This window comes from Nelusetta ayraudi, unplaced genomic scaffold (genome assembly GCF_046127955.1).
Source record: "Nelusetta ayraudi isolate G7.1 ecotype Tasmania unplaced genomic scaffold, CSIRO-AGI_Nayr_v1 ptg000192l, whole genome shotgun sequence".
In the NCBI taxonomy this organism is placed as follows: Eukaryota; Metazoa; Chordata; class Actinopteri; order Tetraodontiformes; family Monacanthidae; genus Nelusetta; species Nelusetta ayraudi.
The window spans coordinates 150312-162044 of NW_027466241.1; the positions used below are offsets into that span (position 1 = coordinate 150312).

The 11733-nt window shown below is 50.6% G+C and overlaps 1 protein-coding gene across 1 annotated transcript in view; it reads right to left on the reverse strand.

Moving 5' to 3' along the window:
- LOC142881388 (ubiquitin carboxyl-terminal hydrolase 34-like) overlaps positions 1 to 11423 on the reverse strand; it is a 36715-nt gene extending 25292 nt beyond the window's left edge. Inside the window, 15 exon segments of the mRNA XM_076015660.1 lie at positions 43 to 836; positions 1537 to 1667; positions 2166 to 2295; positions 2384 to 2509; positions 2605 to 2697; positions 2796 to 2877; positions 2975 to 3036; positions 3467 to 3659; positions 6058 to 6125; positions 6226 to 6375; positions 6515 to 6565; positions 7085 to 7212; positions 7215 to 7639; positions 7771 to 7861; positions 11041 to 11423. Of these exon segments, the coding sequence (XP_075871775.1) occupies positions 43 to 836; positions 1537 to 1667; positions 2166 to 2295; positions 2384 to 2509; positions 2605 to 2697; positions 2796 to 2877; positions 2975 to 3036; positions 3467 to 3659; positions 6058 to 6125; positions 6226 to 6375; positions 6515 to 6565; positions 7085 to 7212; positions 7215 to 7639; positions 7771 to 7861; positions 11041 to 11083 (2567 nt within the window). The 5' untranslated portion in view covers positions 11084 to 11423.
- Between the last annotated feature and the right edge of the window lie 310 nt (positions 11424 to 11733).

The following is an 11733-nucleotide window of genomic DNA, read 5'->3' on the forward strand; positions in this document are numbered from 1 at the left end:
GTGTGAGATGCTGTGAGGTGGCGAGGTGGGGGGCAGTCCTACCCCTCGTGGTGGTGGTGGTGGTGGTGATGATGGTGGTGATGGTGCTGAGGGCCAATGAAGCGCCGGCAGTTGAACAGCTCGCTGCCCATGGCCTCGCCCAGGAAGTCTCCTGGCCGCGGGAGGCAGGGGGGCGGCGGCTCCTGGGGCCCCTGGACCATCTGTGGCGGTGGGCCGATGTCCGAGAGCTGCTGCTGCTGCTGCTGCTGTTGCTGCTGCTGCTGCGGCTCCACCCCCTCAGGGGGCCGTGCCGACGCGGAGGTGGAGCACGCGTCAAGCAGCCGCATGCGGCCCTCCAGGGATGCCGACGACGCCGCCGTGATCATGACGGCAGACGTCTCCGGGCTGAAAGGCAGAACCTTGGCCTTGGCTCCGCCCCCTGGACACAAGGAGCCCGCCCCCTGGCTGGGACCCTCCCCCAGGGCCTCCCCAGCCTTCCTCTTCCTGGACTCAGGCTGCTCGCGGGCCTCCTTCTGCTGCCCTCCGTCAGCGGCCAAACGGTTCTCCTCCTCTTCCTCGTCCTCCTCGTCGTCCTCGTCCTCCTCCTCGTCTTCCTCGTCGTCCTCGTCATCGTCCTCCTCCTCCTCCTCTTCTTCCTCCTCCTCCTCCTTGAGGGCCTCGCTGTCGGCCATGTCGTCGGAGTGGATCTCGCTGCCGGGGCTGCCGGCTGATTGGCTGGCCCGGCTGGAGGCGGCCTCGTTGCTGGAGGCCTCGCTGCGGCCGCTGCTGCTGCCTGGACCGCTGCTCCCTTCCTCCACGCTGTTGGCCGTCTCGTCCGAGCTGCCCTGCATCGACTCCTGGGGGCGCCAAGCAGCAAAAGACACCAGCGTTTCAGATGGAAGTCCAGGTGAATATTCAAGTCTTCTCTGATGCAAAAATGTTGCATCAAGGCAATGTTCTATGTATGCTAATTTATGGCTTCTAGACCGGAACAGAGTAATTTTGTACCATAAATGTAAACGCTGAGCTGGTATGACAATAAAGTTCTTGACTACTACTTCTTTAAGCGAATGTAAATGTTTGACCGTTTTAAGAAGCCTGCAGATTAACTAGGTTGACAAAATATCAATTAGCATCAAGGGATGATGGGAGTTGTTTTGATTGTTTAATGACTTCATTCGCATCTGAATGGAATGATCCTCTTTCGATAAATGTCATAACATAACATAAGAAAAAATACTTTACAGTCTGACACGTCCAGGGTGTCACCCTGGCTTCGCCCTATGACAGCTGGGATAGACCACAGCAGACCCCTGCATTCCTGAGTGCAGGGCAAAGCGAGAATGAGAATTGGATTTTACTGTCTTGGACGTCTTGCAATTACATGCAGGTCCACCAGGGGTCTGCGGTTTCCCTGGTTTAGAAACACTGCTTTAGAGAAGACAGCCTGTGCTGCCGGAATAAAAACAGACTTCACTGACTGTGGGGGAAAAGGAGAAAACTAAAAAATGAGGCTGCGGTGACGCAGGTCGTGTGTGGACGTGTGTGTGAGTTCACCTCAGTGTCTGACAGCCGCTGCTGGCTCCTCTTGCTGCCGCTCATCATCTGGTCGTCCATCTCCATGTCGCTCCCGCCGCTGTGCTGAGTGTCGCTGTTGTCGCTGCTGTCCGGACTTGCAGCTGGAGAACCTGATGGCACAAAGACAAGAGCTGCATAAAGATGCTAACTGCACCCCTGAACTAAGCTGAGAACATCTTGTGGCTTTAGTGTCAATCAATGGTCTGATCCGATCAAATATCAAAAGAATCACTCATCCAAATTCCAATCCATCCAAGAGAGTGAATTTCAGCATCTGCCAAGATCGAAAGTGGCTGCCGACTGGGTTTTACATTTTATAGGTGGGAGTCGAAATTAGCCTCATTAGGGCCCAAGATGCTAAAGTGGCTCCCCTTCATGAAGGTGGATCAGAATAAAGGACGCAAAGACAACAAAGTGGATTTGGAGGAAAATCCGGATTTGAATCAGCAGTAAAAATGGAAAATACAAGTCTTGTGCTAAAACGGGAACATCAGGTATCAAGAAAAAGGAATTGTCCTGGAACCGGTACAAAATTGGCATTGCCCTCAGCTCAGCTAAAGTGCTTGACCAGTGTTGGTCCCGTGTCGCTGCAACAGTCAGACCTGCACCTTTCTTGTTGCCCATGGGGATGTTGGTGTTGAGCAGCGAGGCGAAGGAGCTCTGCTTGGACAGCTGGGCTTTGGCCGCCAGGGCGTTGTTCCACAGCGCCTTGATCAGCATGGAGGCCAGGTACAGCGTCTGCAGGGGGGCGGCGGGGACAGAAGAGAGGTCAGCGCAGGACCACGCCGGACTTTTTGCAGGACGCGTCGCGTTCAGACGCCTGTACCTGCTCGGTGTGCGCGTTGGGGTGCAGGCCCGACACCAGGTTGAGGACGTGGCGGAGCGGCACCGGGTCCAGGTTCTTGATGAGCGACGGGAAGAGGTCGTGTATGTAGCGACTGCAGTGTTTCAGCTGGAACGGGGGGAGCAACTTGTTGTTATTTATTCTTATTTGCATGTTTTTTTGAGTGGATTTCTGCTGAATTTTAGTGCATCCGGGTGTCTCACCTGAGCTGCAGCCCAGATACAGTCCACGTGCTGCGTGCTGAGTCGGCCCTCGGCGGCCAAGAAGTTCAGGATGACCTGACATTGTTTGATGATCTGGGAGAGAAACATACAGGCAGACAGACAGGCAGACAAGCGGAAGGTCAGAGAGGACGCGTGGCATCGTCGCACAATTCACTCTCCTCTCTACTCACCTCGATGTGCAAATTTGGTCCGAATATGTGCTCGACCACGTTGTTGTGGATCAGCCAGTCAGCGAGTTCCTTGGCTATGGACCTACAGGGGGGTGAGTGTGAGTTGTTATGAAGACGAGCGGGTGAGACGCGGCCGTTCTGAAAGAAACACAACACGAGCGGCGGGTCAGCTCACTTACGTCTCCGTGTCGGACACCAGCGACTCGTTGTTGCAGACGTCATTGAAGGTGTGGAGCTGGTTCTGAGCGAGAGAACAAACAAATGTAAAATATATATATATATATATATATATATATATATATATATATATATAAAATAAACTCAAATGTCACAAAAAAAAGGGTGATTGGACAGCGCAGTACTGAAGCCGGCCAATCAGATCTGATCAGATCAACACGCCAAAAGAGGCATTGGAAATCAAATCTTCAGTGCTGCTCTCAGCTGTTTATCATCTTACAACCACTTCCTGTTTCCTGTTTGTCTCTTTCTTTTCAAAAAGGATGCACAGATTGATTCCAGTCACCTTTTGATTGACTAAACTAGATAATAATAGAATAAATCCCTACGGTGCAGTTGCCTTGTGGGGTTTAAACAAAGCAGCTCAGTGAAAAAAAAACAACACATTTTCTAAACCATGAGGCCAACTGGAAGTTGTTGTTGTTGTGACTCACCGTGATCTGGCTGAGGCCCGCCAGCCTCATGGTGAGCGTCGGGGACATGAAGTACTTGAAGGCCAGGTCGAGGCTCTCCTTGTCGAAGCACAGCGCGCTGTCCAGCGGCTCCTTCACCGTGCTCCACATCAGGTCAGCCATGTTGCGGGCGGCGCTCTGCCGCAGCTCCTGGTCCGACAGCTTGCACAGGTACCTGCAGGAGAGCGAGAGGCGAGCTAAGGCGGGACTCACGTGGGATATTATGGGATGTCGCCACAACTGCTCCATGATATATTTTTGCTAGGCTTTGGAAGCGATGGCTTCTTCCCACTCCTATAAAGAATGTTCTTGGTTTTCTCTTATTCTGTGTTCAAATAAACTGTCAATCATTCCTAAGTTAAACATTGTTTTAAAAACACCCAGCATCATATTTTACTGATTTTAAAGATCCTTATTTTCTACTACCCTGGACATCAGTGGTGCAGTACATAATTAATAATCTAGTACCTTTAAACACCTGGAACACCTGTAAACAGCACCCTTAGCCCTCTGTTTACATCCTCCTGCTAAAACTGATCTTCTGCACGTTTTTTAAGGCAATTGAAAAAAAACAAAAACAAAACAAGTTGGTCTCAGGTATGGAAAGCAACACCTGACCAGGGTTGTGGTCACTAACCTAACTAACTGCCATCTGACTCCACTCAACATGCTGCCCCCTTTTGGCTGCATTTTTAGTGCATTGTCTACTATACACATTCAGCTCAAAATGATAAAGAGAAACCACCTGAGCCCCTTGTTATCAATGGATCCAGAGCCATGTGACCCAGTTCTCTCCAATCCAGTGTAATTAAAGATGATGTTGACTTTCATACACATGGCTGAGTAATAGTCCCAAAGCTGATTCACGACATTAATCTGCATTAGTGCGTCGCCCTGCTGCAGGTTTGTGGGCTGATCCAGACTGAACAGTAGCAAAGACTTATTATTGCTTACTACTTATTTTTTTAAAGAGAAACAAAATCCCTGGACGGATTTTGACGTGCGTTTCCCATTAGAAGCAAGGAAAAGCCTGTTGTTGTCTGCCCAGCCCAGCCAGACGGCGATCAGCTCCCCCCCAGAGCGTCACATGACAGCCCCCTCTGGAGGTCATGTGAGGAGACGGCGAGTGGAGACGCATGGCAACTGTTGCCACGGCGACAGAAGCCGGGGCTGCTGACAGACCGAGACGCAGCTGCGAGACTGAGTGAAGGGGGGGTTGGGTTGGGGGGCGGGGGCAAAGATGGGATTTGACGAGACGGCACAAAACTGATTGCGGGTGAGCGAATCAGGCGGCTGCAGACGAGTGCAGCTGCGGGGAAGTGAGTTTTTCATTTTCAGACACTGGAGATGCGAACGCGGCCGAATGACGGCGGCGGCGCTGAGGAGGCTGCAGGAACCTCCGTTCACCAACCAGCACACAGCAAATAATGCAGGCAACCAAAACTAGTTGCTGTTTCAAATAAAAATATTATTTTTTATAATTTTATCTATTCATTATCGTTTAACTTTTTGCCATTTATTCAATCTATGATATTCACTACAGATGGCAAATGCAGCCCCAAGGTCCTTAAACACCACGAGTGAATTCGCTAGGCGAGTGATTCAGTTATTTTTTTCGCTCCTGTGTCGAATTTCTCGCAGGCGAAAAGGCGAATGCTGGACTTCTGACCAATCAAGAATGATGTTTGCATGGTCGATGACATCACATCAACACGCGACAATGCTCTGGCGGAGCCAGTTGACGAACTCACCCATCTCCTCTTAGGTCTTTTTTTTTTTTTTTAAGCCGTGGTGGAGAAAGCGGTGTTTCGTTTTACGCACGAAAAAAAAAACTTCTCTGTCACCAAAAAAAAAAAAAATTATATCTTTTATTCTTTGGTTTAAATCTGTTTTCCTAAAGGCTTTCTAAATGATAAAAAGATCCAAAGGAAAACGAAAAAATATTTTATGGCAACAGGAACTTCAATAACGTGGTCAAAAAACCGGTTTATGAGCGCCGCTTCTTCTCCATCTTCCACCTGCGCCGCCGCGTATTCACCTGACCTGTACAGTATATCCACCTGACGCACACAACACGCCCTCTCAAGACACAAAAAAGAAATAATAATAAGATAGTATGACAATTTTAGCAATACAATGAGCAGAAAACTCATGTCCACTATAAACTCAGGTAGTCGGCATACGAAAGTCATTCATTTAACGGCTGCAACACCTATAGAACAATATTGGGTGAACCCAAATTCTTCTATTCTTTTTCTTTTTGATCCAACCATCACCAGGACATCTTCACTTGAGGATGCAGTCGACTCCATCGTTTCTCCTTCGGCGCGACAGAAAGCCCCAGACTTCAGTCGCTTAGCGTGATTTCAGAGGCATATTCGCGTCGCGTTCGGTGTGGATAGAAAAAAACTGATGTCGAAACATTCGCCTTTTGGCGTCGCTTCGCCTTTTGCCCGGCGTGTAATGACCTTTCAGGATGCACGCCCTGGGAAGAAGTGGCGCCCTCTCTGGTGGCAACGTTTCGCTAGATGCGAAACGCCCGGAAAGCGTTGCAAACACGGGGCTGAGCTTACCGTATGACGTAGGTGCGGAACGGTATGATGTGCTGCATGACGGCCGGGATGTGCAGCCATATTCGGATCTGTGGGCGAGAGAAAAAAATGTCAGCGGGCGCAAATCCAGGAGGGGTTAGAGCTCCCCCTGCTGGCCGGCTGGCTGGCTGTGGCTGCAGATGGACTCACGTTGGAGACGATGGTGATGAAGGCGTGCGCGATGGGGAAGGGGAGGCTCTCCGGCGTCCCCGACTCGAAGCACTCCTTCATCAGGGAGAGGCCGTGCTTGCCGCAGAACAGGCAGACGTAGCGCAGCAGGTGCAGTGGAACCTCCACGTCCTGGGAAAAGGTCACATGACACGTCTCAACGGCCTCAATAAGAACTACGAGTCATTGAACCTGGTAAAAATTCAACTTAAAAAGGTCCCGTTTGGGGGCAAAATGAAAACAGCATAGAAAAATAAATCCGGCCGCTCACATTCATGTCGCAGAAGGAGCCCAGGATGTTGCTCTCATGAGCCGATATGTCCTGGGGAAGGAGAACGAAAAGACAAACGACAGAAGATAAGAAGCCGGCAGGTTGTCGAGATAATGTCAGCGCCACTTCATGGACCTCGCTGTTCAAAATCAGTTTGGACCGACGGCTCAGAGGGAAACACGAAATGTAAAGCGTGACTTTGAAAACCCATTCAGTTTTGTCAGCTTGACGAAGCCACAACGCAAACACTGCTGAACAAATACTGGGAGCAAAGTTAGCATAGAAAACGTCAAATAAATACAAGCAATTGCAAAAGAAATAACACGGGAAAAGGCAAAAAAAAGTCATTAGATTGGTTACATTTTGTGGGGCATTAACGGTAAATAAAAACAGATGAGAAACATTCATGCAAAACTTGATGGATTTCACGCAACATCAACAACAGGAATGATTCCAGCTTGTTGTCGATGCTGTGGGTCGATTTTGGCGCAGCAGCAAAAGGTGGACATGCAGCTGGTCTCTATTTATGTGTGTGTGTGCGTGTGTGTGTGTGTGTGTGTGTGTGTTCACCTCGATGGTGGGGTGTGTGTTGTGTTTGTAGGCGGTGTAGAGCGGGAACTGGATCTGGAAGATCTTCGCAGCACACAGCAGCAGCTTCTCCCTCTCTTCTGTGCTCCAGGAACTAAACGGGGGTCGGGGCTGCCGGCGCCGCCCTCGGCCCTGCCGGGCCCCAGCGCCTCTGGGTGGGCGTCGCCGGGAGGCTGGGGCCCCTGGGGGCCGGGCACGCCCTGCATCTTGTTCTGGTTCAGGTCGGTCCGTGAGTCTCCGTCCTCCTCGGCAGAGTCTCTCTCCACGTTGACCGGCTCGTCCTCCCCCGGCGAGGACGGCTGGGGGAGGGGCCTGGGCATGCCGTCGCTCCATCCCGACGCCGCCGCCGCCGGACCCTCACCGCCAACGCCGCCGCCCACCTTGTGGGCGTGGTGGTGGTGGTGGTGGTGGTTGTGCAGGCTGCAGAGTCGGTCCCTCAGGCTGCTGATCTGGGCGATGACCAGGTTGATGAGGGCGTAGACCAGCTGGTTGAACACCTCCAGGTGCTTGTACTCCTTGAAGCAGCAGAGACATTGCCTGCAAGACAGGGGGCGCAAGAGAGCGGCTCAGCACCGGCTCGAGTCACCTCATCTCAACTGCAGGGTCGCGTGTCTCAACATTTGAGTTCGACGGTGGAAGGTGTTTGTGTGTGTGTCCACCTCACTGACCTCTGTGTCCAGGAGCTGATGTATCCCAAAACTCGCAGGGCATGTTCCTTCTTCAGCTGGAAAACCCCGTCGCTGCTGTCTGCATCCGATACTGAGGCGAGAGAGCGACAGGAAGCAGGAAAATAAGAGTGAGAGTGGCACCACACACACACACACACACACACACACACACACACACACACACACACACACACACACACACACACACACACACCAGTGTGAGCAGCTCAACACACACACCAGTGTGAGCAGCTCATCCAGAGGTCAAAGTCAACTGGGCGGAAAACATTTTATCAGGCAACCGTCAGACAAACTCTCCTGTCTTGCATCTTAAACGCAGCAGTTTTGGAAGACGTTTTTATGACTCGTGATATTTAAGACGGCGACTGACAAATTCAGAACAAATCACTGGTGAAGCAGTCTGGGACTTTGGCAGACTGCAGCACGGCATCATGGGAGATGCCGGTCGGTCAAAAATTGGAGACTTTTTCCAAATGCCCGCCGCCAGGGATCCATCAGCCTCAGTCAGGTTCTGACTGAGAGTTTGGGAATTATCTGCCATTTCCAGATCTGTGTTTTCCATCCTGGTCTCTAATGGAGGAGCGTCGCACTCCAGAACAGCTGTGGACGTCCGACCGAGCACCAGCACACACGCCAGTGCAACCCATCTAAGGTCAGAGGTCACCTTCTGACTGAACACCTGGAGCTGCCAGTCTCACAGACAGACTAGCCACAGCTGACACACACACACACACACACACACACACACACACACACAGTCGGTCAGCAGGTCAGACCGGTTTCCACAAGCCGCTGGTTTTCCACTCAGACATTTCAAGCGGCTGCAGCCAGCAAAGCAACAAAACTGTAGGTTTAGAGGGTGGACTGACTCGACAACACATTCGAGCCATAGTGGCCGAGAGCGCGTGACGTCACCCAGTTTGACATCATGTTGTGCTACAAACAAAATTGACACCACACTCAAACTGTCTTCTCAAGGTATTTTCAAAAACTTCTAGTCTGATCTTGACAAACCAGGCAACGCTTACGGGGGGTCAGCTGTCCCCAGTGCGACAGCACGGACAGACCTGCAAAATAATTTCATTTAGCATCAAATTAGCCTCCATTTCATTCAAACAGTGGCCCTCGGCCGGCTTTCCACTGGTGCACAACATGTTTATTGTCTTTGCCTTGCGCTCACATTGAAGCTACGGCACGTCAACATGGCCAAAAACAGAAAAACACACTAAATAAGATTACATCGACACAGACATTGGAGTGCTGGGTAGAAATCTAGACGAGCTAATCAGATTTATCATTATCTGAGGAAAGAATGTCACACTATGATCACCTGAAAAATCTGCAAACTCATGTTGATTTGGACTTTTTTCAAGTGCATGTAAACAAACAGGCAGTTGGGGTTCTGTTAGACTGTCGCAGAACTCAACTATGGAATGGCTTCTTATAAAGGTAAACACAGTAAAGTCCTCTGGGTGGAATCCCTCGAGCCTGTGCTGCAGCGTTCGAGGAGCTCGGCCTTTATTTGGAAAGGGGCCTGGCGCGTGTTGAACATGTCAGCGGAACTGTGTCAAGCCAGCACTTCCTGCGTGCGGTGGCTACAGCGCCTTCTCAGGAGCATGCAGTGTGTGTACATGTGTGTGTGTCAGTGTGCGGCCAAATTCAAAAGTTTGTCGTATTAACAGAGTAGTTAGCAGCAGGTTGCTTAGCATAAATGAAAGATGTTCAACCAGTCATCGTGTCAGTGATGTTTTGTGTGTCCACGGTAATGCTGCGGAAATGACAGATGATTAACACACACACACACACACACACACACACACACACACACACACACACACACACACACACACACACACACACACACACCTGCAGAAAGTATACATCTCCTTAATGATGGCAACGACAACAAAAACATCATGTCAGCGTGTCACATGAGAAAAAACAGTGAGAGCTACACTTCCAGCCAGGTGCATCAGGAGTTCTCCCACCTAATATCACACATAGCAACAACAAACACAGACCACATACAACAAGGCTTCACCCCCGGTAAACACACGCGAACTTGACCACAAATAAAATGAGCTTTGTTCTCGTTCCCCCCCACGTCAGACCACAGTCAACCCACAGCACGGGCCGGTTAGCATCGGCTAACTTTTAGCTTCAAAACGCCCACGGTGTATTTACATTTTTGGGGGAGGTTGGAGGGCTGTTCCCCCCCCCACACACACACACACACAGAATTAGCTCAATGACTGCTTGGGGGGATGGAGGGGGATGTCACACAATTTGTGACAAGGTTTCCAAACGACAACACGGAGCTAAGAAGGCCAGAGTGGACCAGTGCCGAACACAGCCGAGGATTAACGACGTGCTACGTGCCAAAATATGCGCCTCGTTGCGGCCGTGTACTGTTTTTTGGGGGGGTCGTTGCTAGCTTGGTAGCATCAAGACCAACTACGAAACCATCCCGGCGAAGTCGACAAAACACAACACACCGACACACACTTACACCTTTGGGAGGACGTTGTAAACAAAACAACATTTTAATAATGACGTGAGAAGGGGGCACTCGGATGTGATTAGTGCGAATGTTGGCCACACACACAATAGGGGTGGCAGCGCAGTGGACAGCTAGCAGCAGCAGCAGCAGCACACTGACCTGACAAACACATCAAACAAAGTCAGGCTGCTCGCAGCTAAACTAGCTAACTTAGCTAACTTCCAAAATTGACGGCGAATCGCCGCATTAGCCCCCACTGGTAGCCCGCTCCGTGCACACAGAAGTGTCGTGCCGAGCCTCGGGCAGCATTGTCACTGTCGAAAGTGGTGTAATTTAGTGGTATTTTTGGATTGGAATCGGAAGCTAGCCTGACTTTTTTTTTTTTTTTTTTTTTTTGGCTGGGGTGTTAGGGCCCCGAAAAGCACACATACACAACCCTTCTGCCACTCTGGAAGAGGAAAACTGTAATTCGGCACAACGCCGAGCACGACGTGACACCGATGCGCGGCTGTCAGCGGGTGCAAAATGAGCACAACCGGTGTCGCCGCTGCCCTCAAAGCGGCAAAGTACGGACGAGAAAGCAAGCTCGTCGCGAAAACAAAGTTAAGACATTGAGCTAGCATCTGAGCTAACGTGCCCCCATCCAATACACATACACATACACAGAGCAGTGGAAGCTGCCCCTCGGACCGCGATGCTAACAGCGGGCATCGCGTGTTGTAAATAACACAGAGTACACAAACACTTACTTTCATTTAAAACCTCCACCAGCTCGGCGCAGTTTTCACACATTGTTCATGAAGAGGACACAAAAAAGAGGCTGGGCGCTCCTGCTCAAACCATGGCACCGCAGTGCTAACTGTTGGCTGCTAGTAGTTGCTGTTTTTGGGGGAGGCTTAAAAAAAAAAAAAAGGAAGGAAAAAGGCCCAGTTCGAGGGAGTGATTGGTGAAGGTTATCACACTCGGTGGGGACCGCGGCGGAGCGAACGATGGACAAAACGTGATTTACATCCGAGCGGCGTGACTGTGCAGCGAAAGTTTTTTTTTTCAGCGAGGCTCGGCAGCGAGTCAGCGTCCAGTCCGAGCGTCACTTGAGAGCAGAAACAGCAGCCATACTGAAAGAGCAGTGAGGGGAGGGGGACGAGGAGAGCGTTCGGGTATTTCCGGCTGTGGCTCCTTCGTGCGTTCGTTTCTCACCGGAAATCTCGCGGTAGCTCGACGAAAACGTTGACAGCGTCGTCTCCTCCCGGCGAGCTCAAGGACAAGCGGCGAGAAGTGCACTGATGGTGGCCAGAGACGGCTGTATTTTAATTCAAGAAGCGACCAGATCAGTGTGTAATTATTGATACAAAACATGTTTTATAAATACTAAAGTATTGTATATTATTTGTAATAAACAAATAAACAAAAACTTTCACCCATGTTTTCCTACAGCAGCCTGT